At 45.3% G+C, this 26,728-nt stretch overlaps 1 protein-coding gene across 3 annotated transcripts; it reads left to right on the top strand.

Moving 5' to 3' along the window:
* Window positions 1-258: 258 nt before the first annotated feature.
* zfr (zinc finger RNA binding protein) lies at window positions 259-25,837 on the top strand. 3 transcript variants are annotated; one of them, XM_035435671.1, is made up of 20 exons: window positions 259-351; window positions 624-705; window positions 6,991-7,246; window positions 7,816-7,960; window positions 8,526-8,753; window positions 9,348-9,589; window positions 10,439-10,648; window positions 12,198-12,534; window positions 14,238-14,434; window positions 14,725-14,844; window positions 15,115-15,260; window positions 15,745-15,910; window positions 16,280-16,482; window positions 17,218-17,368; window positions 17,805-17,946; window positions 19,886-19,983; window positions 20,880-20,975; window positions 22,684-22,795; window positions 23,331-23,428; window positions 24,470-25,837. In XM_035435671.1, the coding sequence occupies exons 1-20, from the start codon at window positions 315-317 to the stop codon at window positions 24,650-24,652; spliced, it is 3,249 nt and encodes a 1,082-aa protein (XP_035291562.1). In that variant the 5' UTR covers window positions 259-314; the 3' UTR covers window positions 24,653-25,837. The 3 variants fall into 3 exon arrangements, 2 of the variants coding, with proteins under 2 accessions (XP_035291562.1, XP_035291561.1); XM_035435670.1 differs by having other exon boundaries at window positions 7,816-8,008; XR_004767130.1 differs by lacking the exons at window positions 19,886-19,983; window positions 23,331-23,428; window positions 24,470-25,837 and having other exon boundaries at window positions 7,816-8,008; window positions 22,684-22,711.
* Window positions 25,838-26,728: the final 891 nt, after the last annotated feature.

Below are 26,728 nucleotides of genomic sequence, written 5' to 3'. Positions count from 1 at the left end.
CAATTCAAAGACATGCAGTTAGGTTCATGCCCCTCCCCCCTTTAGGAAACAAACAAGGATGTCTGATGTCTAATCTGTTGCGTTTTTTTAAATCAAGGACTAACTAATAAATACGTAAGACTGGTCTTAAGGATAAAAATACATAAACATTCGACCTTGTGAAAAAAATTGTTTTACGCATGTTTAAAACTACAAATCCCATCGAATTCACACGAATGCGCATGTGCTCCAATAACCATTTCCTCGTCTGACCTTCTGTTATATACATATATTGGAAGGGTGAAGAGTCAGAGTTCGTCGGAAAACAGGACCCAATGATTCCCATATGCCCAGTTGTGTCCTTCACCTATGGTAAGTAAATTTAATAAAACAATTACATCCACCTTGTAGTAGATGTGTGAAAGGGTCGGGAGCCCATCTAAGATGCTAATATGAAAGAATTGCTGGATAAATGCGTCCTCGAGCCATGTCTGAGAGTGTGTTTACCTCTCCGTAATGCGCCTGGGCACACGCGATATAGCAAACCAGAAAGCTCGCTAATATTAGCAAGTATGGTGCCAAAATCCCTAGTTATCTCGCCCACAAATGAGCGATCAATCTTCTTTTATTTATTTTCTCCGCAGTGCCCAGCCGGCTAGGTGAAGATGCCAAAATGGCTACCGGCAACTACTTTGGATTTACCCATGGTGCTGCTGCGCAGTACAGGTAAGATGTTCAATAACAGAACAACGTTTGAGCGAGATAACTAATTGATACATTTTCTGTCAAGCCAGTTCACGTACAATTACAGCTTTCTATAACGTTATTAGCTAGCGTACTTATTGATCGATTGCTAGCTTGCCAGCTGCATATACAACTATTTATTGTTCACTGAGGCGGGGGGAGAAGGGGAGGGGTGGGCGATGAGCTTGAATTATCACACAATCGTAATGAACTGTATGTAGCCAGTGTATTAGAATAATAACTGTAAACATCATAATGCCTGCACGCGTATAACATTTCCATAGCTGGAGAAATGGTTTAAGTGAGTTCAAGTTAGCCAGTTGCCTGTATTGCGCGCACAAACATAACCAAATGTTAGCGTTGAGGTTTGCTGTCATGTTGGAAGTTAAGGCAATACGAATACAAACTATATTTCTGTCAAAATACAAAATCAACCAGTTCTCGTTGTCGCACTATTTGCAAACTCATAAGTAGTAACTATGCATCATTGTCACCAGCTTTGGGGGGATCAGTTTTGGGGTGCTATTGTTGGATCGATAGTTGGTTTTCTAGATGTTCGCCAGCTGGCTATAATTCAGATGTAGATAAATTACACAATCGACGATGGGCTGTTCAAGCTAGCCAGCTAGGCAACGATGTGTCAATTTGAGGGATTGTCGGTCTGCAGCATTGAATAGCCAAGCTTTGTAATTGTGGAGAGAACTAATGTCAAATCGGATCTGACGTCTTCAAGTGTCAGCGCAAATGACATCGTTCATTCTCAGTGGAAACCACGGCCACAACTCTGGCTGAATAGCTACCAGTAGCCTACGTTTTTCAAGGGCTGCTTGAATGTCAGATAGGTGTCGTACCATCTCAAGCGAAACTGCATCCCTCGAATAAGCCTATTTGACCGGTTTATCGTACAATAATTGATGTTAGCTACCAACTGCTTGCACGTATATTCAAATTTCACCTGGTTGGTATAGCTGATGTATTTATTGAAATAATTGGCTATGATTTTAAATTTGCTTGCCTTGTATGAAAATCGCTGGATCGATTTAATATAGCTAACGTAGATGTTCTTTTCCGAAAATGACAGGCTGCATTCGGAACAGATTCAAACATGCCTAGATCCTTCTGCATGCATTTCAAGCGTGAGCACATTGCACAACCATAGCGCAGATATATTTTAAAAATATAACATATTTTAAATAACACTCCTGTTTTTAAAAAGCAAATGTTTCTTTTTGTGGAACAATGAGTGTTTTGAGTTTATTAGTATATTTAGCCCCATGAACTAAACATTTAAATGATCACAGCCAGAATTTTTGCCGTTCCAAATAATTGTCAAAACAAAGGCTGATTCAATTAATCCAGTGGTGCTCTATGGGATAATCCGTTTTGGGATTTTGCGACAATTTCTGTTCTTAATTATTTAATTCGCTAAATCGTGTCTTGAGCTGACGTTTGTATAAGCACCAGCTGCAGCCGCAGACTGCAAGTGTATTCTTAATATTTTGCTGTGCTCAGGTGCTGAAGTGAACCAGCATAGTTTACAGAGCTGTCAGAAAAAGGTAATTGGTTGGAACAAAAACCATAATGCAGACTGGCCCTCCAGGACTAGACTTGTGCACCCCTGAGTTAATCCCAAGTACGTGTAAGTGTTCAAAAATGCATGGCAAAGCATCTTTTCTGCAGCTTAATGCACATTCTGTGGAAGCCAAGGCTTTTCTTTTTTTGTGACTTTTGCAGTTAGTACTGCACACTTGGAGCACTGTCTGCCACTTGGCTTTTGGGTAGCGCTTTCTTATTTCCCCCTAAAACGTCCCTGTTTTCTTTTATCTGACAATACTTGGGAATCTCTCATTTGTTTGATAGTGCAAAATTGAAAAGAAGTTCCTTTTGCTGTTTTTTATAGGCTTTTTTCTCGCTCAGAAAATTAAATTCTGATTGAGATTAGTGGCATCACAGCCGAAAGCCGCTCCAATAGACGTGGATTAAAATGTTGTTTCGGGTTTTTCTGTACACAAGGGACTACTAAAATTGGGGCCAGATGTTGCTTTGTGTTTGCCACATGGAAGCTGAGTTATTGCAACTTTTGCTGTATCAGAGACCTTGTTATTAAATGATTCAATTCCCATTTTATTTGCTGGAATCTTGAGTTTTCCTTTTCTCCAAATCGGATGGTTGTTGGCATTGCTGTATGTCGGGTTTGCGATGGTGAAACTGGGTTATCAAGCAACTTTAAAGTCAGTTTGTCTGATTCTCTAAATTGGGTGATTCAAGAGACTTATTTCTATTGAACCAAGTGCTAACTGTAGTCCAGTTCAACTGCTTCCATCACATGTTTAAATTTGCCTTGTGCACTTTCAAGTGATCTAATCTGCACTTCGTATAGCTGCATATTTAGGCCTTGGTCTTGGCCTGGGCAATGTAGTCTTGTGGAAAATGTGAGGTTCAGCAGTAAAGCCAGAGAACCGAGTGGGAAAAACACCTCCCTTTCCCTCCCCTTCTTTGCTTGTGGTGTAGACCATCTCCCCCTTTTTTATGGTCATTTGAGAATGCAAACTTTGTGGAAAACTGATGTAATATTCCCGAGTCGTAAAGTGCTGGAGTGGATGAATTTCAGCTTCTAGGGGACCATGACTAGGAAACCTAGTATATGGCTGGGCCTAACACACATGATCCGGCCGACCAATGGTGTAACTTCTTCACTTAGTCACTCAGTCAGTCACAGACATTCGCGTTTGTAGGGCTGGCCCCGCTGTTGCGGTCCAGCCAAAAAGCACAGTGTCTTTCCCTTTAGATCCATCTGTGATTTAATATAGAATATTAAAATGAACTCCTTTCTGTCTTTAAGCTCTCATCAGTTCAGACAACCAACACTACATCATCATTTTAGCCATGCTGGTTTAATCTGAGGAGCAGCTGTTTTTGTTGTGTATTATCGGAAATGGAATAGTTCAGTTCACCCATGTGCACTGACACCTGATTTCTCTCTCTCTAGTTGATTAGGGCTGCATTACGTCAGCATTAGCAGTACAGTGAACGAGTCAACGTGTACTGAACCGTTTCCTGGCTGGCTCACTGCGTCGTTCCTTGCAGGTGTTATGTTTAGAAGGCTGTATGTGACAGGACGCTTCCTTTCTGCAGAGAAGCGGCAGGATATCCTGTCCTGACCGAATGCTCTGAATAATTTAAGCCTCCGAGTCTCAGTACAGGATTAATTAATGCACCACGCCGGATCCAATTCTACACTGTCAAATTCCTCATCCCGCGTTTCCTCTTCTAGGGTCTCTCGTCCGCGTATTTCTGTGCCCGAGCCACGGAAATGAACGACTGAGTTGTGTGCCGTGCGCAGCTTTAGTCTACAAACGCGGCGTGCTTGAGATTTCTTCCCGCTGTAAATGTGCGGTTTTAAAGCCGTATCGCTGTAATTGCCAGTCGTTTGAAGGTTGAGTGATATCTGATTGCCGTTAGCGTAGCCAGCTGTAAACGCGCCGGCGGAGGGAGAGGAGACGCGCTGATTTAATGCCCCGGACTCGGATCGTGAAAGTATTCCGTGAATGTTGAGCACATCCAGGTGCGCTAGGATGGAGAGAATCCTCAGCTCTTTGTCTTCAGCTATGTCCAGCAGTGTGTGTTTAGCGTATACTATACGATATAAACACGTACTCCTCAACATTCAGTGAATGATTCACAGTGTGCCTTCTTACAGTCCCCCCCCCCCCCCCTTACATAGGTTGTCATGGGCAACATGGCATGAGGCCAAGCCATTCTTTTGGCCCCTGTCTTGTATGTGTAACTGTGGGATGGGGTAAAGTGTCGCCCTTCTCATTTAAGAAACCTTTCATTAGTAAAGTATCTGCCACACCAACTCTGATTTCCTGTTGGCAGTGTCATGAATGGCAGTTTCAGGTTTCTTATGAGCTGTGGCTCATGAAGTTGCAGGAGAACCGGTGCTCCACCTGAGACAGGGGGGGTGGGGCGAGTGCATGGACCCTTATTGGATGAACGGGTTTCAGGTTCTCAAGGAACATCCGAGTGAATCACGGTTCGTGCTTGTCGCTACGTTTGTTACCGGCTTTAAAAATGCGGACCCGTTTCTGGGTGCTCGCGTGCTCTTCTGATCGCAGTTACGCGGATAGTGTTTCGGGTTGCTGGCCCGTCTCAGGTCGGCCGCACGTTTCAGAAAAAGGCGCTCCGTGCGCTCTCGTGTAACGTTCCGCACGAGGCAGCTGCGTTTCGCATGCTAAACTCCGCACATCAGAAAGATGTCCCGTCCGTGTATCTTTTCCCTTTCATGGTTCTTCCCTTTGAAGAGTTTCCTGGCCACGAACCAGCTGGAAGCCATCGCTGCCCTTAACATGTTTCATATTAGCCATTTTTCCGTGTTTTTCAGTGTTGGCTGCAGTCAAAAATGGTTAGAATGTCTGACTGGGTAGAATTGCAGACTGCGGGAGAGCTTTCAGGCCACGCATTTCAACAAGCAAATGGTTAATGCGTCCCTGTTGCCATTCGTGGTGTTCTTTCATGTTTGAGCTTTGTTCTACTGTATTTTGAGGTTTGCAAATAAAAAGGTTGTTGCGCGACTGGATAGTTGTGCCATTTTTATATAGAAGAAAACACAAGGTTTTGAACACAAAGTAATTTCATTATAATTTGAGATGTAACAAATCCCAGGCTAAGAATTTGAAGGAAATGTCAAATGGTACAAAAAAAGAAGAAAATACCCACACATGCACATAAACAGTGCAGGTGTTAGGCTGCTGAGGTAACGGGTGAGAAATGGGAGTAAAGTCTGCATATCTCCATTACTGCTCCCAGAGAAACTGTCCACCGCAAGTCAACATTTCATCCCGCATTTGGAAGCAAGACCTCCACTCACTGAGAGGGAAATGTCCATGCAGTCTTTATGAGATTTCTGTGTGTATCATCACTGCCCTCATCATTTGTGTGTGCCAGTTTTCTGGGCACCTGCTTGTTTGTTACACAATTCTCATTATTTGCCTAAGTTGCCCTTGTCTAGAGTGGCTGTCAGTCTTTGCCTGAACCAGTTTAAACCCCCCCCATATGATTGGTCGGTGTATGAGGTTCTTTAAGAATCTCATTTGATGGACAAATGGACAGTATACAGGTGCCCGCAAGAAACGCATTGGATTTTGCATTGTTCTTACGGTTTAAGCTATAAGCGTTCAAGCTGTTCGTTTCTCCTTTCTCTCTGTGTTTTTTTTCCAAACCGGCACACACTTGTTCCACTGCGTGTTGGCCTGTAAAGGTAGCATCTGAAATGGATCTATCTGGAGCGCAGACTTCGGACTGTCTGTATTAACGGTGCGCATTACAATAGAGAAGCCAAGCGTTGAATTTACTGCTGCCGTTCATTATATTCACGTTGAGCATGCAGGCAGCTGCATGTGTTTCCTACACAGAGAATTAGTGGCTGTTCGAACAGATTTTTCCCAGTCAAGATGACTGAGTTACAGGCTGTTTGGTTTATGAGCTTTGAATAAGATACAGATATACGCACTTCCTTTTCCTTCAAAGGGTCTTTTTTTAAGCCATGTGCCCCCCCCACACCCCCCTTCGCCGTGGTCCTGTGTAGGAGGACCATATCCTGTGTGTGTGGGGTAATGTTTACTAATGCATGATGTCTATAACATGCATTCATGTATAATGTGATTTTTATCCCTGACCTACTAAGTCATGCCATTCTCTTTCAGATACAATTCTGTATCTGAAACCATCCGAAACTAACCGATGATCTCTCGTCAGTGTAGAAAATCCAGAATCAAACCAGAATATGCCAATGGCTGTTCTTTTTTCTGCATTACATAACCGTTCGAGTCTTGCATGACATCTCATGCTGAAAATGTATTGCTCCCCTCATTGTTGGGATCATAACTCCACCCGTGGTGAACGCCATTGGTTTTTGAAGATGAGGTACCTGTATTGAAGTGATTCATTTTTAAGCCTGTAAAACTCATTCAGGACTGTATTATAACTGTTCACTTCAACGTTGTATTTGTTGAATTGGATTATATGTGTATATGTGGTCTAGCTTAAAGGGCTTTTCATATAAACATTTTAAATTAAAATCAGACATCAGTAAAGCAAGCTTATCTGTTAATGTGGCAATAAAATTTAGTGATTTAGGGCTGTTCATTCCTTGAAGCTGACGTATGTAATCCCAGTATTGTATGTGATCCCAGTATTGTATGTAATCTCAGTATTGTTTTTACACCCATTGACTTCCTCCATCTCCCTGTTCTCTGTCTCTCTCAGCCAGCAGCCGACGGCTGGGGTAGCCTACACCCACCCCACCACGGTGGCCAGCTACACCGTGCACCAGGCTCCCGTCGCGGCTCACACAGTGGCGGCTGCGTACGCGCCCACCGCCGCCACCGTGGCCATGGCCCGCCCCGCACCCGTCGCCTACGGGGGCTACCAGCCCGCCCACGCCGCCGCCGACTATGGCTACGCGCAGAGGCAGCCGGAAGTCCCGCCCCCGCCCCCGCCCGTCACCTCGCAGAACTACCAGGTACCGCCCAAAAGGCCCCGCCCATTTTCGCGCGGCGTACTCTTAGCGTGCGTGATTTGTCAAGCGGCTGATTTGTGCACCATGAGACTGTGGTTTTATTGAAAAAATACTGATGAATATTATTTTCCATGTCATATGTTAAACAGCTGCATTTGATAGACTTCTAGTCTTTTTTTAAACATTTATGTGAGTGTAGTTAGAGGCTTGATAGTTCTCAGCACTTTTTCATTCGAATGGCCTACCCAATAGCACAGTGTGTATTCACTGTTATGGAACCCAGCTGGAGGGTCATACTTTACTTTTTCTCTTAAAGCCTGATTCAGATCTGGTCTGCAGATGCTTGTTGGTTTTTCATTGAAACGGTAGAAAGATGTGGGGCAAATTAAGCTAGCTGGAAATTTCCCTGAAGGACTTTTTCTTTTCTCCCTCGCTCGTCGTCCAACGGGCGTGGATCGGGTCAAAATAACCGGAACGCGACTGGTTCAGGGCCCACCCGCCCCGGTCCCTCGACGTAGCGTGAGAGGCTACCGCTAACGCTAACCCAAGCTGTGCTCGCTGTGTTATTGCAGGACTCCTATTCGTTTGTGCGGTCCACAGCCCCCGCTGTAGCTTATGACAGTAAACAGTACTACCAGCAGCCCACAGCTACAGCGGCGGTGGCTGCCGCCGCAGCACAGCCACAGCCCACTGTGGCCGAGTCCTACTATCAGACAGGTACGCTTAGCACATCCTGGGAGACGACATGGAAGAAAACTATCCAAGGTCAATACATTTTTTTTACGTTTACTTTCTCATTCCACTTTGAATAAGATGTCTAAAAATGATGATGACTATGATAATTTCCTAATGTTTCGTTAGTTTTTAGTGCATGTTGGGCTTCTTAATTGCTTCATGGTTTTTGAAGGACAAGTTTTTCCATGTTGACTGTGCTCGTTATTATTGCATGCTTTATTTTATGCGATGCAAATAAAGCCCTGTTGCAGTAATTGTAATGAATTAATTCATTTACTGCTGAGATGTCCAATCCCAGTCCATTTCAGGGCCATTTTCACTGAATCACTTAAGCTGTTGAAGAATCAAATATTTCCTCTTTGAATGGTAAAAATTAAGTAAAGCTTTAGCTTTGCTCAGTCATTTACAGACATCAGTAAAACTTAGGGCCTGGAAATTCTCTAATTGGGATTGGACAGCTCAGATACCAGGTTTACAGTTATATAAATAGATTAATCTCTCGACAGGTTTTAAAAGTTTTCTTGTTTTTGTTCCCCTGCCCCCTTAGCCCCTAAAGTGGGATACAGTCAGGCTGGCACACAGTACACGCAGCCCCAGCAAGCCCGCCAGGTTACCGCCATTAAACCGGCCGCCCCCAGCCCCGCCACCTCCACCTTCTCCATCTACCCGGTCTCCTCCACCGTGCAGCCGGCCGCGGCGGCCGCGGCGGCAGCCTCAGTGGTCCCCGCCTACTCCCAGAGCCCCACCTACAGCACCAACGCCGTCACGTACTCCGGTAGGCCACGCCTCCCGCCGGCGTTCTCTCGCCTCGGGCTCCAGGGCCGTGATGGAACCTGCGCTGCGTTGAAAAGCAGAACCTGCTGCCTCCTAAACGCCTGGAACGGGGTGGCGTAGTGGAAAATTAAGAATGGGTGCCAGGGTGGATTCTTCGGAATGCTGTACTGCACATAACACTCTCAGGAATGGTCTGCTTTACTGGCTGTGGCAGCAGATTCATTAGCTTTATTCACACTGGACTTGCAGCATAGGAATTTATAATGGCTCTCCTGCTACAATGACCAGTAGTGCTGGTCCTAACAGCAGAAAGTTTGTTGTGTGTTAGCGTCGTGTTCCTTTGATACCTGTCGCAACATGCCAGTTTGTCTTTTGCTTGCATAATATGACTTAGCTTTTTGGTTAAACTGTTTGTAAGTTTATTATTCAGAAATATGAAGCTTTGTTTCCTTTCTGTGAATGGCCTCAGTAGTAAACTGGGATATTACTGGTTCCATTTTGGATCAATGGGATTAGTTGTTTGCTCTAAGGAAGTTAGAAGCACAGCCATATTTCCGCATATTTTCGTGACGTGCTCACTTCCTGTGCGATGCAGGGACGTCGTACTCCGGCTACGAGGCGGCCGTGTACTCGGCCGCGTCCTCGTACTACCAGCAGCAGCAGCAACAGCAGCAGAAGCAGGCCGTGGCGGCTGCCGCGGCAACCGCAGCCTGGACCGGCAGCACCTTCACCAAGAAGACCCCCTTCCAGAACAAGCAGCTCAAGCCCAAGCAGCCCCCCAAACCCCCCCAGATCCACTACTGCGACGTGTGCAAGATCAGCTGCGCCGGACCCCAGGTGAGCCCTGCCAGCGAGGCCCCCCCCCCCACACCCCCACCCGGGGACCTGACGCTGTGTTGCCCTAGCGATGTTTAATTACAGCCCAATCTCTCTGCGGGATAACCGGCGCATGCTTTTTACGAGCGAACTCCAGCCCGCGCTGTTAGGAGGCGGGTGTCGGTTACAGAAAACCACTGCCTGGCACTGGTGATGTCCTGTCTGCAGTTTTGTCTGAGAATGACTTGGCACTGACCGCTGCTTTCTGTTTGACCTGGATTCCGGAGTATATTGGACTATAAAATTTCGGCTTGTAGCGTGTTTCAGTGCAAAAATTACTTTCGCGTCTGCGTTTGCCTCAAAGATGTGCTGGCAGTTATAGCTGCACAAAATCCTGTTTCTTTTTTTTCTGGAATTAATTTTGAATAATGATGAATTTCATTTTCATTGTACCATTTTTTAAACGTAGGGTTAGCATACCTCAATTGCTACCTAATTTAGAATCCAGCTGGACCATTAATGTCAGCCATCTTGAATCACTGGAGTTGGTGAAATTGTCTTTTTAATGCCCTCAATTTTGAAAGCTATAACTTTGAATAGTGGAGAGAAGTTTGTTCTTTCAAGCTAACATTGTGTTCTGACGAAAAATGCTTGGATATTAAAAGTGCAAAGAAGCTTCAAAAGAAGGAGAGTAAGTTTGGTTCCAGAAGGTGTTTGGCGAATCTTTGAGACCTAGAATTGCCCCATCATAATTAATCAAATAGTTTTATGGGTGAATACCCCTCAGTTGAACCCCACCTCTGGGTGTAATTAAAATAGTGAAGGTGAGAGTCTGCCCGGCACCTTAAACGCCACTCCTTTCCCCCACAGACCTACAAGGAGCACCTGGAGGGCCAGAAGCACAAGAAGAAGGAGGCGGCGCTGAAGGTGTCCCAGAGCAGCAGCGGCGCCGGCGCCGGCGGGGGGGGCGGAGCCTCCGCCCGGGGCACCCAGAACCAGCTGCGCTGCGAGCTGTGCGACGTCTCCTGCACGGGGGCCGACGCCTACGCCGCCCACATCCGCGGGGCCAAGCACCAGAAGGTGAGCCCGGGCGAGGCCCTCACTCGCGGTGTCTATGGCAACATCCTCCGGGGCTGTGATACTAAGCTGTAGCATCCTTCCGGGCATTTAAGAAATATCGACGCTGCAATAAAAGATTAGCAAAAACCAATAACAGTCCACTCCAGGCAATTGTACTTCGCTTTGGATAAAAGCATCTGCCAAATAAATGAAATGTAATGTAATGCCTTTAGTACCCAGAATTCACTGTGAAACCGGAGGTATTCCTTCCTACCTGTAAGGTTGAGGAAGCAAATTTGTAAAAACAAATTAAAAAATGAAGCAAGAATGTAATTTGTAAAATGTAATTTCCAGAGCAGGAGAGCTGGTAAGTCCACAGGCTTTGGATTCGGTGTGATGATGGCAGCTGTGTTTACTACACACGGCAAAGGGTGAATTAAACCGAAATCCCTGCGTGCTTGTGGTTTTCAGATGCTTGCTGAATGGGGCTTGAGCCAATTTGAAACGATTTCGCGGTTTGTCAAACAACTTCTAACCATTTATCCGCCAATTTACCACCTCTCGTCCTCTGGAAATTACATTTACGAATGACATTCTTGCTTTATTTTTAATCAGTTTTGCTGCCTCAACCCATACATGTGGGAGGAGTACCTCCAGTACATTCTGGGTACTAGCAGCCTGGAGTAGACTGTTATTGGTTTTTGCTAATCTTTCATTGCAGTATCGATATTTCTTAAAACCCCTGAAGGACTTTAGAATGGCCATCTGTACATGTTTTGAGAGGAGACGCAAAGGCATTAAGGAGTGGGCAGAAATCCTTTAACAAAAAAAAAATATGTATATATCAACCATTCAGGTCATTTTCTTGGAAATATCAGTGCCTGGTAAAGTAGAAGGTAAAGAACAACAGGAATATTATTATCCTTTAAATTTGCTTTAGTTTTTTTCTGGGCAGCAACCTTTTTTTTTTTACTCTGCTTTTACATGGTCCTCTGTTTCAGTTCTAAATCTGCAGTGTAATCCCTCACATTTTGTTTTATTCCCATAACATAACTATCGCGGCCGCAGATGGCGGTAGGCTGGGATTTACTGCGCCGTGCGGGACCGCGGCACATCCGCGGCGGGGGATTATTTATCAATCGTAACAGCCCTCCAGTCTCGAGTACCACCCTTTTTGAAATACAGTTTCGGAAAAATAGGGGTTTGTGGGGACCTGGCGGCAGCTGCGGCCGTGTCTTTGTATCCTTCATTGTGAGCCCCGGCCTGCTGATGACAACGGCGTATCATTCTCCCAGATGGGATATAGGCCTAAAACATTTCGCCCAGCACTGCTGTAGCCTGCCTTTGGGTTTACGGGATTACTTTACCGGGGGAATCCTGGAAGGTTAATTTGTTGTAGGGGGGATTAAATGTGCTTAGGTTCTGGAGCTATGGAGCTCTGCTTTTGCATTAAGTATGACAGGCCTCTGATGCGTGTTGTTGATCCCTTTATGGTGTGCGCCCAGTGGAAATGGTGAACAGTGAAGTGTGCGTGCTGGTTGTGAACTGATTATTGTTGCCGTGCTGGTAGGTGGTGAAACTGCACACCAAACTGGGCAAGCCCATCCCTTCCACGGAACCCAGCGTGGTCACCCAGACGGCCACGCCCACCACCGCCGCCCCCAGCAAAACGGCCGCCTCGGCCTCCAGCGGCTTAACAGCGGTCGCCAACGGCCCCTCCGGCCCGGCCCCGCCCTTCGGCCCCGCCCCCTCCTCCGCCACGGCCGCCACCTCCTCGACCTCCAACCTGAAGCCCGTCAGCATCGTCAACAGCGCGGGGGGCGTCCCCGGCAAGGGCCCCGCCCCCGTCAGTGTCCCCGCGGCCGCAGCCATCAAGAAGGTCAACACCCCCAAGATCAACTTTGTCGGTAAGAGTTTGCCTCCGACATCTCTTCCCTCTGTAGGCCTTCAGTCCCTCCAGCTTGTGTTTGGATTAATATTCCCTCTTTATTGTGCTCCCTCAGCCTTCTAAATCAGCTTAAGCTTAAACTGATTTAGATTTGGCTTGTGCAAATCTTGGGAGTTTTAAAAGAAATGATGTTGGCCAAGAGCAGACTGCCATAGTGAAAAACGCTGGCTCAGTCTCCACAGATGGGCCCTGCATGCGTTTCACGGCGCTGCTGCTCTGAAAGTCGGCCAGTTTTAGCGATAAGGGGCTGCCAGTACACGAGCGGAGTCTCTGCAGCTGACTTATCGACTGTGTCAAATCTATTGCTTCACAGAATGATTGTCCTTTAATTACCGCAGGAGCTGCTGTTGCGGCTTGTGGTTCAGTGCGCGTTTTCCCGCTTGTAGGTTGCCGTGGAGCCATCCGTCATAATACCGCTTGTGTGCCCATCGAAGCTCTTCTGTTTAACGAGCGCAGGTTGGTGACTGCACTCCTTGAACGGAACGGTCCGGGCACCGAGAGTCCAGTCATTCGTACAGCTGTGCGCATATTGTAGCATAGCATTTCACAACCAGATTCGCTGTGTATTCCGCTTTGCGTCCAAACGCTTGCGTTTGATTCAGTTTGAGATGCTGATCCAACGCTGACCTCCTTTGACGTCTCTAGGCAAAGTTCTCAGGCCTCATTACGTCCCCAGAGAGAGAAGTTTTTGTTTATGGCCATAATGCTAACAGAAGCCTTCAAATACAGCTTTAAAAAAAAAATTTATTCAACAATCTTCGGAATATCTGCCCCATAAAGACCAGCTGTTTACTGTCTAGGAGAGCCAAGTTTGTGGTTCGGTTCGTTAAGCTCTTGAACTGCAAAATGAATGACTACTTAATCATGATTTAAAGAGGGGAAAAAAGCTGAAGGCTGCCTGTATTACTGTGTTATTTATGGGGCAGATATCGTCAGAGATGTTAAAGAAATATTTGGGCAGCTTGCATAAGCACATCGCCCACAACATTTTTTTTTTTTGTTGTCTCTCGTATGAATATTCATTTACCAGCTAGATCGGAAATAAGAGTGTTGCTGGAAATGAAAGCCATTGAACGTTGTTGCCCTCTGGACTGGTGTTTAACTACAGCCTCTGAGGTTGAGAATGTGGGCGGGGCTTGAAGTGCTTTTGATGTCACACATTTGAGCTGTGCAACGGTTACATAATCTCAAGCGCTGCAAGAATGAGCAGCATTTAATCGATCGCTTTCTCGCCGTGCTTGGAGATTGTTTACGTAAATGTATGCAGGTTGGCGAGCACTTTTCCTTCAGGTTTGTATGGAATGTCAGAACACTAAATCATACTTAAAAAAACAATATTTGAATTATTAATGATTCATTTGATCCATATGATTTGGCATTTCCTGTCATTCCTTCAATTAAAAATCTTGCTGACAGAGGCTGGAGATTGATATCATTTTTTACTTCCTGTGGTGTAAAAATGGAGGTTCATAACATTTAGCCTAGTACTTCCTGTGGTGTAAGAATGCTGATGGATAATGTATAGTACTTCCTGTAGGTTAAAGATGGAGTTTGATAACGTTTCGTACTTCCTGTGGTGTAAGAATGGAGATTAATAATGTTCAGCACTTCCTGTGGTGTAAGGATGGCATTTGATAATGTTTTCTACTTCCTGCAACGTAGGAGGAAGCAAACTGCAGACCACCAGTGCCAAAGTGGACGACGCGAAGACTGAGACGTCCAAGCCAGCGCAGCCCCCGATGGCCCCCCAGGCGCAGGAGATGAAGGCCGACGCCTCGACCGAGCCGCTGTCTGCGCAGTCTGCTCTGGCTGCTCTGCAGAGCGACGTCCAGCCAGTTGGCCACGACTATGTGGAGGAGGTACAGATTGGCGTCTGCGCAGTCTGCGCTGGCTGCTCTGCAGGGCGACGTCCAGCCAGTGGGACTATGTTGATAAGCACCTAATTAGCACCCGGATTGTTCTTAACTGTCGTATCTGATTTGTCCTCAAATGGAGGACGTTGCTTTAAGTGGGAGGTGGTGTACAGCTGATATTGGTAAAGGCATTGTGAGCACCACACATTTTGTTTAAGTGGAAAAAAATGGCACTAGAATCTGCTTTTTATTTCTCCGGATTGGTTTAGATTCATATGCACATTTGTTATTTTCAGGTGCGTAACGATGAAGGAAAAGTGATCCGGTTTCACTGCAAGCTTTGTGAATGCAGCTTCAATGACCCCAACGCCAAAGAGATGCATTTGAAGGGAAGGAGGCATCGTCTGCAGTACAAGGTCAGTGGAGACTGATCCGAGACTCCATTCTGTGGTCCTTTTACACAAAAGCAATAGGATGCAAGCATACACAATTTTATTCTTAACAGCTGCCTTTTGCATCACATGTCTAGACCCATTATGCTGTGTCTTGACCAAACCACCTGTACAGGTCAGATACTCATGCATGGTAGCTAGACAGCAAGATTGTCTCTAGTCCTAGAAATGGGTGTCTGGTAATTTAAGTGATAATGCACTATAATGGTTCATTTGTTCTTCATTCTATTGCAGAAAAAGGTGAACCCTGACCTCCAGGTGGAGGTGAAGCCCAGCATCCGAGCGCGGAAGATCCAGGAGGAGAAGATGCGGAAGCAGATGCAGAAGGAGGAGTACTGGAGGAGGCGCGAGGAGGAGGAGCGCTGGAGGATGGAGATGAGGTGGGAAAGATTAGGGCTCGCAGAATAAAACACACCTCCCTCTTCTCTCTGAGTCTTGCTGTAGTATGTACTGGAGTCGAGCAGTAACACACCTGATTCTACTATTCAACCACTAGAGTCTTTGCTAAGCACCTTGATTAGTAAAATCAGGTGTGTTACTGCTTGGTTGAAACAAAATCCGACACCCACGCTGGTCCTTTCTGGATAAGATTGGTGACCCCTGTTCTAAAACATGAAAGCACCTAATCAAGAAAAATTAACAGCTTGTTAAAAATTCTGGGATTGCAATTGTGGTTGGAACTGAAACCAGCATACGCAGTGGTCCCCCAGGAACAAGGTGCTTTAGTGGCAGGAAAATGGTATTATTGGGCTGAATGGCCTGTTATGCTATGAACGTTCCATGTAAAGAAAAGGCCAGCAGCCAGTAGGGGGGGCACTTGCACACAAATTAATGTTCAGTTAACCCCCCCCCCCCCCCCCCCAGGCGGTACGAAGAGGACATGTACTGGAGGCGAATGGAAGAGGATCAGCATCACTGGGACGAGCGACGGAGGATGCCGGACGGGGGGTACCCCCCGGGTCCCCCTGGCCCCCCCGGTCTTTTGGGGGTACGGCCGGGCCTCCCCATTCCTCAGCCTCAGGGACCTGTGGTAGGTGCCCTGTAATTTTACTCTCCCCTCTGCCACCATAACTGCGGGCTTTCTTTCCATTCATGGTCTGCAGTATGAAACTGGATGCTGATTGGCTGAGACTGATTGGCTGAGATTCTACAGAGATTATAAATCTGATGCAGTAACAGTTATTCAGACAGCCTATTTGTGAACAGTATCGCTCCATGCATAAACCATTACTTAGAAAATAAAATGACAAAATTCATAATATTGTGTCATATTAACTATGCTTCACGTCGTACCTAACAACTACCCTGTAGCCGTGACTGTATGCATGATACAGCACTGCCTCTTGTGCTGTATTGCTTGATTAAAGCACGTGTCTAAAGAGCCGAGTGGTTGTTTCAGCCCCCCCGTCGCCCGGACTCCTCGGACGACCGCTACGTGATGACCAAACACGCCGCCATCTACCCCTCCGAGGACGAGCTCCAGGCCATCCAGAAGATCGTGTCCATCACGGAGCGAGCGCTGAAACTGGTGTCTGACATCATCACGGACCAGGACAAAGCCAAGGAGGAGGATAAGGACAAGAAGGATGTCCCGAGGGACAGGTGAGTCACCTGGTCTCGCCCCCTGTGGCCGGCATCGAATGCTGACCCTCCCAGTGCTGTGCATTAGCTGGACGTCACAGCCTCTCATAGCATTGCTTCAGAGAGCCAGAGGGTGGGAGGGGGGGAGAGAGGAAGGTATTCTTTTACATTTTTTTGCTTTACTATGCACCTGGAAAGATGATGGAGAGGTGCTTCTTTAAGGATGTCTTTCTGTGATCAAAGCATGCATTCAGCTCATTCTTGAGACTGAACACTCACTTGGAAACCATAAATCTTAAATATTTCCTGTTGGATTCCAGTGCATCATGCCACATGAGACCGATTCCTTTTAACTCTTGGAGAAGAAGTTACTCTTCACATCCAGTGCTCATTGGATTATGCAGTTTCATTTTTTCTGCAGGCTTGCAAAGCTGAAAAAAACCAGTTTGTGGAACTGTTGTTCAAGGTTCCATTTTACTAACTCTAATGAATGAATTCCATGTAAATTGTGTTTTGGACCATTTTGTACTTTCACCAAAAGTCCAAAATGAGCCTCACGTCGCCAAATAATTGCCTGACTGAACTCTTCATCTGTTCAGTATGAACAAATGGAGGCGCAGATGGGCCATGTCTGTCAGCTCAAAAACATGATGCCCTCAAGCCAGTGCATCAAACCAAATTTCAGAAGTATTTTTATTTAAAAAGTGTACATGTATGTGAGTCTCTGCTTAAGTCGTGGCATACATCTGTTCCCAGGGCTCTGAAAGGGGTGATGCGGGTCGGGGTACTTGCCAAGGGCCTACTGCTCCGGGGAGACAAGAACGTCAACTTAGTCCTCCTCTGCTCCGAAAAACCCACCAAGAGCCTCCTGACGCGGATCGTTGAGCACCTCCCCAAGCAGCTCACGGTGTGTGGTCCTCTCGCGCCTTAAAAATCCAGCAAAGGCAACATAACAAGGACTATCCTCCCTTGGCCATAATGAAAACATCTTTTTCTTTAATATCCATGGTGTATGATTATAAATTTGAACTCCAGCTTGTGTTATGCATGTAAGCTGAATTGGACGTTCCATTAATGATATGCCTGTAGGTACTGGCAATCTGTGACCGTTTGGCACCATTTGAGGCCTTTGGTAGTTTCTTGGTGTTCTCTACCATAGTTCTTTGTGGATTCCACACAGCTGCACAGTAGTAGTAATAATGGGTGTCCTAATTGTAATCACTTGTACCTTCACATATGCTAGCTTTCCAAGATAAGCGCTGGCTTTGTCACATCAGGTGCTACTGACACTCTTGGCCTTTTCAAATGACCCCTCTCTCTTCCTTCTGTCTACAAACCAACAGATAGTCACGCCGGAGAAGTACGAAGTCAAGGGCTCCATCCAGGAAGCGGCCATCGTCCTGACGTCCGGCTCCGAGCCCAAGATGCAGGTCACCATCACGCTGACGTCGCCGATCATCCGCGAGGAGAACGCGCGGGACGGAGGTTGGAAAGACGTCACGCGCATATCGCCTCTTTCCTGGGGAATTAATCTTCAGATAAATCAATTTCATTTTTGTTGTTCTTTTGGTATCCTGAAGAGCCCACCTGCTGGCACACTTGGCAGTGATTATTAGAGAAGAAATGCCACGCTGCTGTAGAAGAATTAGTTTGAGCGTTTTTTGAATAAAGAGGGTTTCCCTGAAATTCTGCAGTAGCTCTCTATGCCTTCAAAAGCCTTGGAATGCGACACTGATTTCCAACTCTCCATAGTCAGCACAAAAGCTATTCAATGGTGAACGTTGTGATATTCAATTCATGGATCTCATGCAAATAGACCACCTTCATTTAGAATTCATACTTCCAACACATTTTAGAACAATCCTTTGCATTTTAAATGGCATGGTCCAAGAGAATAGTTTTGAAGGCAAAGTTTTTTTTATGAGGAACGTTCGGATTAAATTTCCGAATGACTTTCTTTTGAAAGTGTTCTCACAAACAAATTAAGATGGCAAGTTTTCACTGTAGACCAACATGCTAACGGATGGAACTCCCGTTCGTTGAGTTTCCCATTAAGTCCATATTGCATGTGCCCCTCATTTTATCTGTGTAGCTCAGGTGCCAGCAGTTTTGCTCCCGGATTTTATGCCCTATAACACTCTCCGGCACTCTAAAAGCTCTCCGTTAAAAAACCCAACAAGCATGATCAGTGTTTGCATTGTGGCAGTCTAGTTAAGTCCCAGATAAGATTCATTTTTGTTTCCTGTGCCCCAGGGGATACTTTCCACTCACCTGAATGTCTCGAAACCTTTTCCACCGGGTTGCTCAGTCTTTCAGGAAGATTTGCCTAAAATGGCTAACTTCTGGGTTTGATTTCTCTTTTTCTTTTTTTAAAAAAGGACCAGCTTGATTTCCAGAGAACCGTTTTTAAATTGGCCTACGGCCTCCATAACGTCCCCACAGGAAACAAATCTCTTGTCGATGTGTGGTGATACGTCACCATTCCAAGGTCCCCTGCACAAAGATGGTGGTGCTCCCCTGAGTGAAACATGATCTTCCACACAAAGGCTGTAACCAATGATCTCCTGAGGAGATTGCTTCGACAGTTCATTGGACAGGGAAAAATGTATCATACCCGGGCATGTGGACGTTAAACGTCCTGTCCACCAAAGGTCTCTCCATGAGAGACTAAATGATTTGTAGGACCATTTTTGAAAATGAAAAAAAGCCCCACTTTTATGAAATTTAGGTGAGAAGCAGGTTTTGACTGTGGGACCCCAGTTGTTTCACAGTTCCAGCGTGTCTGTTATTGCCTGTTGGGTGTCCTTGGGGGAGTATCGGTAAGCTTCAGGGACGAAGGCTTTGTGAGAGGAATCTTTGGGTGGACCTGGGATTAGAGCCACCGGTACACAGTGATTGTGGGGTTTCCGTACTGCTGAAAGAGGTATGCATGCAGTGATGTCCTAACCCTTGCTGAGAGCTCCCTCTTTCTTCCAGCAAGCAGCACCTGTCTTCATATGTCCGTAGCTTTACGAGTCCAGTCCAAAGCCTTCTTCGCATCCTCAGCAAACTTGTCTCCATCAGAGGCTGCTGGTGCGCCTTTGGAAGGATTTTTGACCAAGGTTCCCCCCCCCCCACACACCCCCCTCAAACGCTTTGCCACACCTCCTGTATCCTTCCACAGGATGCCGGTCTCACCAGATGGCCACGGCACCCCCAGAACACCAAACGTTCCTTTCAGCCACCTTCCCGTATTTTTCTCCATATGCCAAGTTCTGGCAAAAAAATTTACCAGACTATAGCTGCATCCTGGCTTGAGTCTTGACGTTATTGGTAACTGGGGTGCTCGGTGTGTGTGGCAGAGCGTTTGCGTCCGAGAACGGTCTTGCTGACCTGGTCAAACACCCATTCCTCACCACCCTTTGACAATTCGATCCATTTTTAGATGTAACCTGGGGTTTGGTGAAAGACCCAGCGGACGTCTTGGACAGGGTAAAATGCCTTGACGCTCTGGCTGCTCTCCGCCACGCTAAGTGGTTCCAGGTTCGGAACATCATTTTATTTTCTTATTGTAGCCTTATGAGATGCTTCTGTTTGTTTTCTTTCATTGTTTAATATAAATGTCATCCAAGTTGCGATTACTCTTTACCATCTACAAATACCCTATTTATTAAAAAGAAACATTCAGTAATGCCTGCAAGACTATGCTTGACCAGAAAAAAAAATGTTGTAAATGGAATAGTCTTGGTTTTCTAGTTTATTATTTTAATTTTTCTTAACATTTGTGAACATTGAACTTTTTCTGGTCATATGAGGACAAGGCATCCTTGTAGTCATGGTTTCATTTTACACCACACAAACTCCAGCTTAGTCTGAAACATCATAAGGCTGCAGAGTGACTTGGCATCGGTGTGTCATCCGTAAGAGCTTTCATGTTGAGCGTCCTGTTCGTTTTTTCTCGTGATTTGCTAGAATGGGGACTGAGAGGAAAGGAATATCTGGCTAGCTTGCTGCGACGTCGCTCTCCGGCCGACGCGCTGGCAAAGCAATGCGGATTTCCTCAACTCGTTCAGTCCCCAGACTATTCTACCGGTTTTCGTTTTCCCTCCCACTTATATTTGGAGAACTTATTTGTGGACTATTGAAACTCGAGGTCAGGGTTTATAAGGTGACGAGGGGCCCCTCTCTCATTCACCTTACAAACTTTGAACTCTCTTACTAACTATGAGGTAAAATACTGCTGTGAATGGCAGCTGATCATAAACTACGAAAAAAGGCTGTGATATTTGGACCAATTACAAGCTTCCATTGTGAACAGTAGTGTTGCGCCTCTTTGAAAGACCCCCCCCCTTACCCCACTTCCTGTGTATACACGTTGGCTGATTTTTTTGTTGTTGTTGTTGGTGTGTCTCACTAAACTTGGCTTTATTGCACTCAAGGCTAGAGCCAATGGGCTGCAGTCCTGCGTGATTATTATTCGTATTCTCCGCGACCTGTGTCAGCGTGTGCCCACCTGGTCTGCGTTTCCCAGCTGGGTAAGTATCTGACTGTACCAATCCATCCACACCCACCCCCCTACACGTTTCACATTCAAACCTGACTGTACCCCCTTCCATCCACACCACCCTCAACCCCTCTCCCCGGTACATGTTTCTCTGTCAAGCCTGACTGTACCTCCCTGCATCCAGACCCCCTCACCTCTTCCCCACACGTTTCACTTTCAAACCTTACTGTACTCTACTCTCCTCCATTCACACCCCCCACCCTACATGTTTCACTTTCAAATCTGACTGTATATCCATCCAACCCCCCCCACCCCCCTCCCATTTCGCAGTCTAATTTGCTTCAGCGGTCAAGGGAAGAAATAAAATATTTCTTTGCAGGTTTCCTGAGTTCAGTGTGCAGTAGTTTTTGTGACGGTCTCTGGTCGGATGCCTATAGAAGTTCAAATTTAAATGCGCCTCATCTGTCTGAACTGATTTGACCATCATACAGTTTCATTTTAAAAAGAAAATTGAGTTGGGAGAGGAAACCAGAGGAGAAGATGATTTCTGCTCCTTTACATTTACGCATTAGGCATATGCACTTATCCAGAGAAAATTTCTCCCCTTGCAAGTTATTTATTTATTTAGTTTATTTTATGTACAGTACATTTACTTATTATCTAGCATGGTATTTACATAAGAAGTTCAGTTAAGATACCATGTTCAAGGATTCAATGCCCGTGCCACATGTGGGAATCATTCCTGCAACCTCTGGAGTTATAGGCTCATTTCCCTTACCATTATACACTACAATAAGAACTTTGACTTTTCTATCACTCGGTTGTAGAATGTGTCCACTTTGGGAAGACTATCCCTTTTATCATGAAGAGAAACAAATGGGTTGTTCTACCCTGATATCCTTGCTTTGTTACTTGAACTCCTGATTCCTTACGGCACGAAGTCGTCAATTTTGAACAGATAGTTTTTCAAGATTTTAAGGCTGTATTTTTTTCTTCGGTGCAGGTGCACTGTTACAGAATGTAAAGCTTATGGTTATGTAATTTTATACCCTTTTATTTTTATTGCATGTGTTCATGCAGTTTTCATCCACTACCAACAGATGGCAGGAGTCAACTTAACAGTGAACCAGTCAGAAGTAATTTACGCTGGCAAAAAGCAGATTAGTCATTTTGTATCAACAGCTGTTTGGGAATACTTAACCTTTCCTGCAGTTGTAGATCAATGTGTAATGATTTCAGCACAGAGCTTGTTCAAAGCTGGAGCAGGGAAGTGGATGGTCTGTAGCTGGCCGCCTGTCTGAATCATCCCTTTTTTTTACCGCCACCTAGTGGACAGGAAAGTGAATTTTGTCAAAGGAAGTGCAAGAGATTTCTGTTCTGAGCTTATGTACTCGTGTGGTATGTAAAGAAGACAAATTTACCTGTACTTACGTTTAGCACATATATATATATATAAATGTGTATGAATTCATACTCTCAGGAAGTTTCATACTTTTAAATAAGGCAAGGTAATGCAAATATCTGTCAGTGACCACTTAAAAGCTGAGTAAGTACACTTGGCTTTCAGGTAGGATACAAATTGCAGTAATCCTACAGACATGGTTGATTGACCTTTTACACAAGAGTGATATAAGAAGTTCCAGACTAGCTATTTAAACAAACCCTCCCCCCAATTTTCAAACCGTTAATATGCTTTGGGGGCTCCAGGCTGACCACACACACACATTTTTTTCCCCAAGGCCATGGAGCTGCTGGTAGAAAAGGCCATCAGTAGTGCGTCCGGACCACTGAGCCCTGGAGATGCACTGCGGAGAGTCTTTGAGTGCATTTCCTCTGGAATTCTGCTGCCAGGTAAGGGTGTGCGTGTGTGTGTGTGTTTGTGTGGTCCCTGCTGTGTGTGCGCGAGTGGCCCCTGTTGTGCATGAGGGGAGCATAGGCAAGCTAGCTGAATTAAACAGGGCCACAATTCTGAAGGTTCACTGCTACTCTTAAAACCATGGAGCACTGAGCTCCTTCCTCGCATTCATTTAATCTTATGTTTGTCCCAGTTGATTAATATTAGTTCTGGGAAACCAAATACATTAAAACTGTTGACATTATTCAGTCAGCAGTAACTTGACTGTTGACTTGAGTGCAGCCCTTTGATATGAAGATTAGCAAGAGATGGAAGAAATTGCATGAAGCATTATTGTGAAGTATCCCAACCTGAACACCAGCCCAGCAATGCGATTAGATTTTCTCCAGGCTAATGCAGTTTCAGCTCAGGCAACTCAAAGTTGAAACACGGAGACAGAGTTATTTAGAGGTTTGTTTAAGGGGCTGGTGTGGGTGGCGGTAGGAGGAGGGAATAAGGCATTAATGCACTGTGTGCGGGTTTGGTGCGCAGGTGGCCCTGGGCTGGTGGACCCGTGTGAGAAAAACCCCACAGACACGCTGACGGTCATGAAGGAACAGCAGAGGGAGGACATCACCTCCAGTGCACAGGTATGGTAACACCCGGCCACATACACCCTGTGACATCACCACCAGCACACAGGTACGGTTCGCACCCTGCCATAGACACCCTGTGCCATCACCTCCAGTGCACAGGCACGGCTCGCACCCTGCCATAGACACCCCGTGCCATCACCTCCAGTGCACAGGTATGACTAGCACCCCTCCACAAAAACCCTGTGCCATCACCTCCAGTGCACAGGTATGACTAGCACCCCTCCACAAACACCCTGTGATCTCACCTCCAGTGCACAGGTATGACTAGCACCGCTCCACAGACACCCTGTGACATCACCTCCAGTGCACAGGTATGACTAGCACCGCTCCACAGACACCCTGTGACATCACCTCCAGTGCACAGGTATGACTAGCACCCCTGAACAAACACCCTGTGACATCATCTCCGGTGCGCGGGCAGTGTACAGCCAGCACCCCTCCGAAATCCCCCAGTGTCCCTTCACATCCACAGCGGTCGCACACTTAACTGGAGGATTGTTACGGGGAACAGGGTTTTCTACACCACCACGGCCGTACACTAGTCAGTCTCTTCCCCGGTATGCAGGCATGTGTCTTTTGGAATCATAAAAAGTAAATCGTTGCAGGTAAACATTGACTGTGGAGCTGTGCAAGAGGGCCATTCTGCTGCTAGCTTATTCTCATTTCATTTGGTTATCAGTACTACAGCACACATGAACACACTTCCAAACACTTTGTCCTTTTTGATAATGACATGCAGTGAGTCAGACTTGTTTTTTTTTTTTTTTTTCTTTCTTAAATTCCTGCTCAGCGTCTTGTTTTAGAGGTCACCCAAGGGGGAAAAGTACAACCCATGCTGTAATTGTGGTTTGTGGTTTCTCAGAACAAAGGATAAAGCCGTTTCCTAGCAAGGAATAGGGCCCTTTTTTTCCTCTTTTCTTTTTTTATACACTTTCCTAGCTCCCTCTTGGTGAAACATTTGTGTGTAAGCTGAATTTTTATACCGTATAAACTCACTTTGTTTTTGTCCTTTCTTTCCCTGCCTCTGGTGTCCAGTTTGCCTTGAGGCTGCTGGCGTTCCGCCAGATCCACAAAGTGCTGGGCATGGACCCGCTGCCGCAGATGAACCCGCGCTTCAACGTGCGCAACACCCGCAAGAGGCGGCGCGACAACAGCGACGGCGACGGCGGCTTCGAGGGCGAGGGGAAGAAGGACAAAAAGGACTACGACAGCTACTAGGGACCACGACTACACTACTAGCCAGAATCGCGTGCGCCATGCGCTGGCTTTTTCATTTTTTTTTTAAGGTTTTTTTTTTTTTTTTGACTACTTTTTAAAATAAATTCTTTTGACGTTTTCGTGTAGTAACCTCAGTCTGTCTCTGTCAGTTTCGTCTGCTAACCGTCGAGCAGACTGCCGCTGAAATGGGCAATACAGAAAACGCTAATTGTGCGTGTTGTGTTGTTGTTTTAGCTGCAGGCGGATCTGACCTTTAGTTCAGATGGTCGTTCACCCTAGCTGAAGCGGTCCTTACCATAGATATTTAAATTAGGAATGTTCATGACAAAGGCTTCCTAAGCTGCAGTGCCTCCCTCTGGAGCCATATTTAATTTTAATTTTTTTTATTTTTTTTTTAAATAATGGAGTGTGCTTTCATTCCTCCTAGCTGTAAAGCCTAAAATAAAATTAAAGCCACATGAGTTAACTGCTACATTACAGTTGTAGATATTGACTAGACATAATTCTCAGATCTTTACGAGCATTTTATTTTTTAATGGGTCAAATTCAGGTTTGGCTGTCTGTAGCCAATGCGAAGCACGCAACCTAGGTTTGTGTAGATGTATTTTTGTTCTTTCTCAGAGTTGTAATGTTGAGTATGGTCTAATTTAATTTCACAAAGCAAATGGTATATAGCTATGGTCTTCTTGAAAGGCTGGACTGGAAATCTGTTAAAATGTCAAGCTAGTCTGATCTCATGTGTTCGCAGGTCCGTGTGGCATTGTATTACATTTCCAAAAGACTGATTCCTGAGAAGTTTGTGTTTGTAGTGCAGTTATTTCTAAGCATAGCATTAATATACAAATAAACTTATATATAATCTTGCAAGAGCATAAAAGTGTCAACTTATGATTAAAAAAAGACTTTTGCATGACAGTGTTTCTCTTTTGTTGTATTATGGCTTTTAATGTTTTGAAGGTTTTATTCACTAACAAGATGTACATCTTGATCTTTACCTCAGTTTACTACAGCATAGTACCTTTAAAGAAATATATATGAAAACTATTAAAACATGTTGGGGAAGGGGATGCATTTCATCAGTGTTGTACTTGCAGTTTTCAGTGTAGAACCAGACCTCTTTGATGACTGTCTCTCTGTCACAATACTGCATAACATTGGGCAGAATAAAGACATTTCCAGAATTAAGTTCTTTGTGTACTTTATCAATTATACATGGCGTGTAAATAACACTGAATTCATGCCAGCAATTCCTCTTACAGGGGCTTAAATTAGAAGTTTGGGCCTGATTATAGAAAAAAAAGATGAGATTGCACCATGTATCATTAAACATAATGTTACATGGCTCATGTTTACACTGACAGAGTTATAAAAAAAAATAAAGCCACGTAAGTTTCTAAGATTTCCCACTGGGGGAATGTTACGGCAGTTTTTGATGTTTCTGTGACTTACAGCAAAGTCCATTACAGTTTATTAAAACTCCTAACTCATATGAACTGCTCTGCAGGAAGGGGCGCACCCCATGGGGTTCCTCATTCACGCTGGGCCTTCTGGCTGTTCACAGTCCAGGATACCAAGAGAAAAGGAAATGTGTGTGGTGACGAAGCAGTGGATGTACAAGCATTTTCCTTTAGTGGGACTTCCCACACGTCCTGTTAATGTGTCCCTCACTAGGTTACGCAACGGTTAGAAAACAATGTTCACAATTTAGCGGCAGGATTTCTATTCCTTGCACTCCACAGTTGTCATTAAAACCAATGAGAGGAGCACGGACCATGCTGTGGCAATACCATGAAACATTTTTTATTCATGAAGCATTTATTTATTTTTTAGAAAAAAAAAAGGATGCTGTAGAAATTCTTTAAGGGAAGCAACAATGTATCTCATATTATTAGGGAGTATAGTTTCAAATCTTAACGTAACTAGTACTAATTTAATTGCTATTTGTCTAACTATACTAACTATACTAAACATGGTCTTTTATCCATGTTTAGTTGGGCGGGGGAGTGTTTACTTTCTAGAGGCTCGGGTATTCGTTAACCTGATTGGTTAACACTAAAGGGGAGGGGTTTATATGCG

The sequence above is a fragment of the Anguilla anguilla genome, chromosome 10 (genome assembly GCF_013347855.1).
Source record: "Anguilla anguilla isolate fAngAng1 chromosome 10, fAngAng1.pri, whole genome shotgun sequence".
Lineage (NCBI taxonomy): Eukaryota > Metazoa > Chordata > Actinopteri > Anguilliformes > Anguillidae > Anguilla > Anguilla anguilla.
Note: the sequence above shows the minus strand (reverse complement) of the source record. Positions and strands in the feature narration are given on the sequence as shown.

Bases quoted from the DNA above. Each gene is read 5' to 3' on its own strand.
- zfr (XM_035435670.1), top strand. From the start codon at position 315: ATGATTCCCATATGCCCAGTTGTGTCCTTCACCTATG. The intron at 9,590-10,438 runs GTGAGCCCTGCC...TTTCCCCCACAG, and splicing joins TCAGCTGCGCCGGACCCCAG to ACCTACAAGGAGCACCTGGA. The intron at 23,429-24,469 runs GTATGGTAACAC...TCTGGTGTCCAG, and splicing joins ACATCACCTCCAGTGCACAG to TTTGCCTTGAGGCTGCTGGC.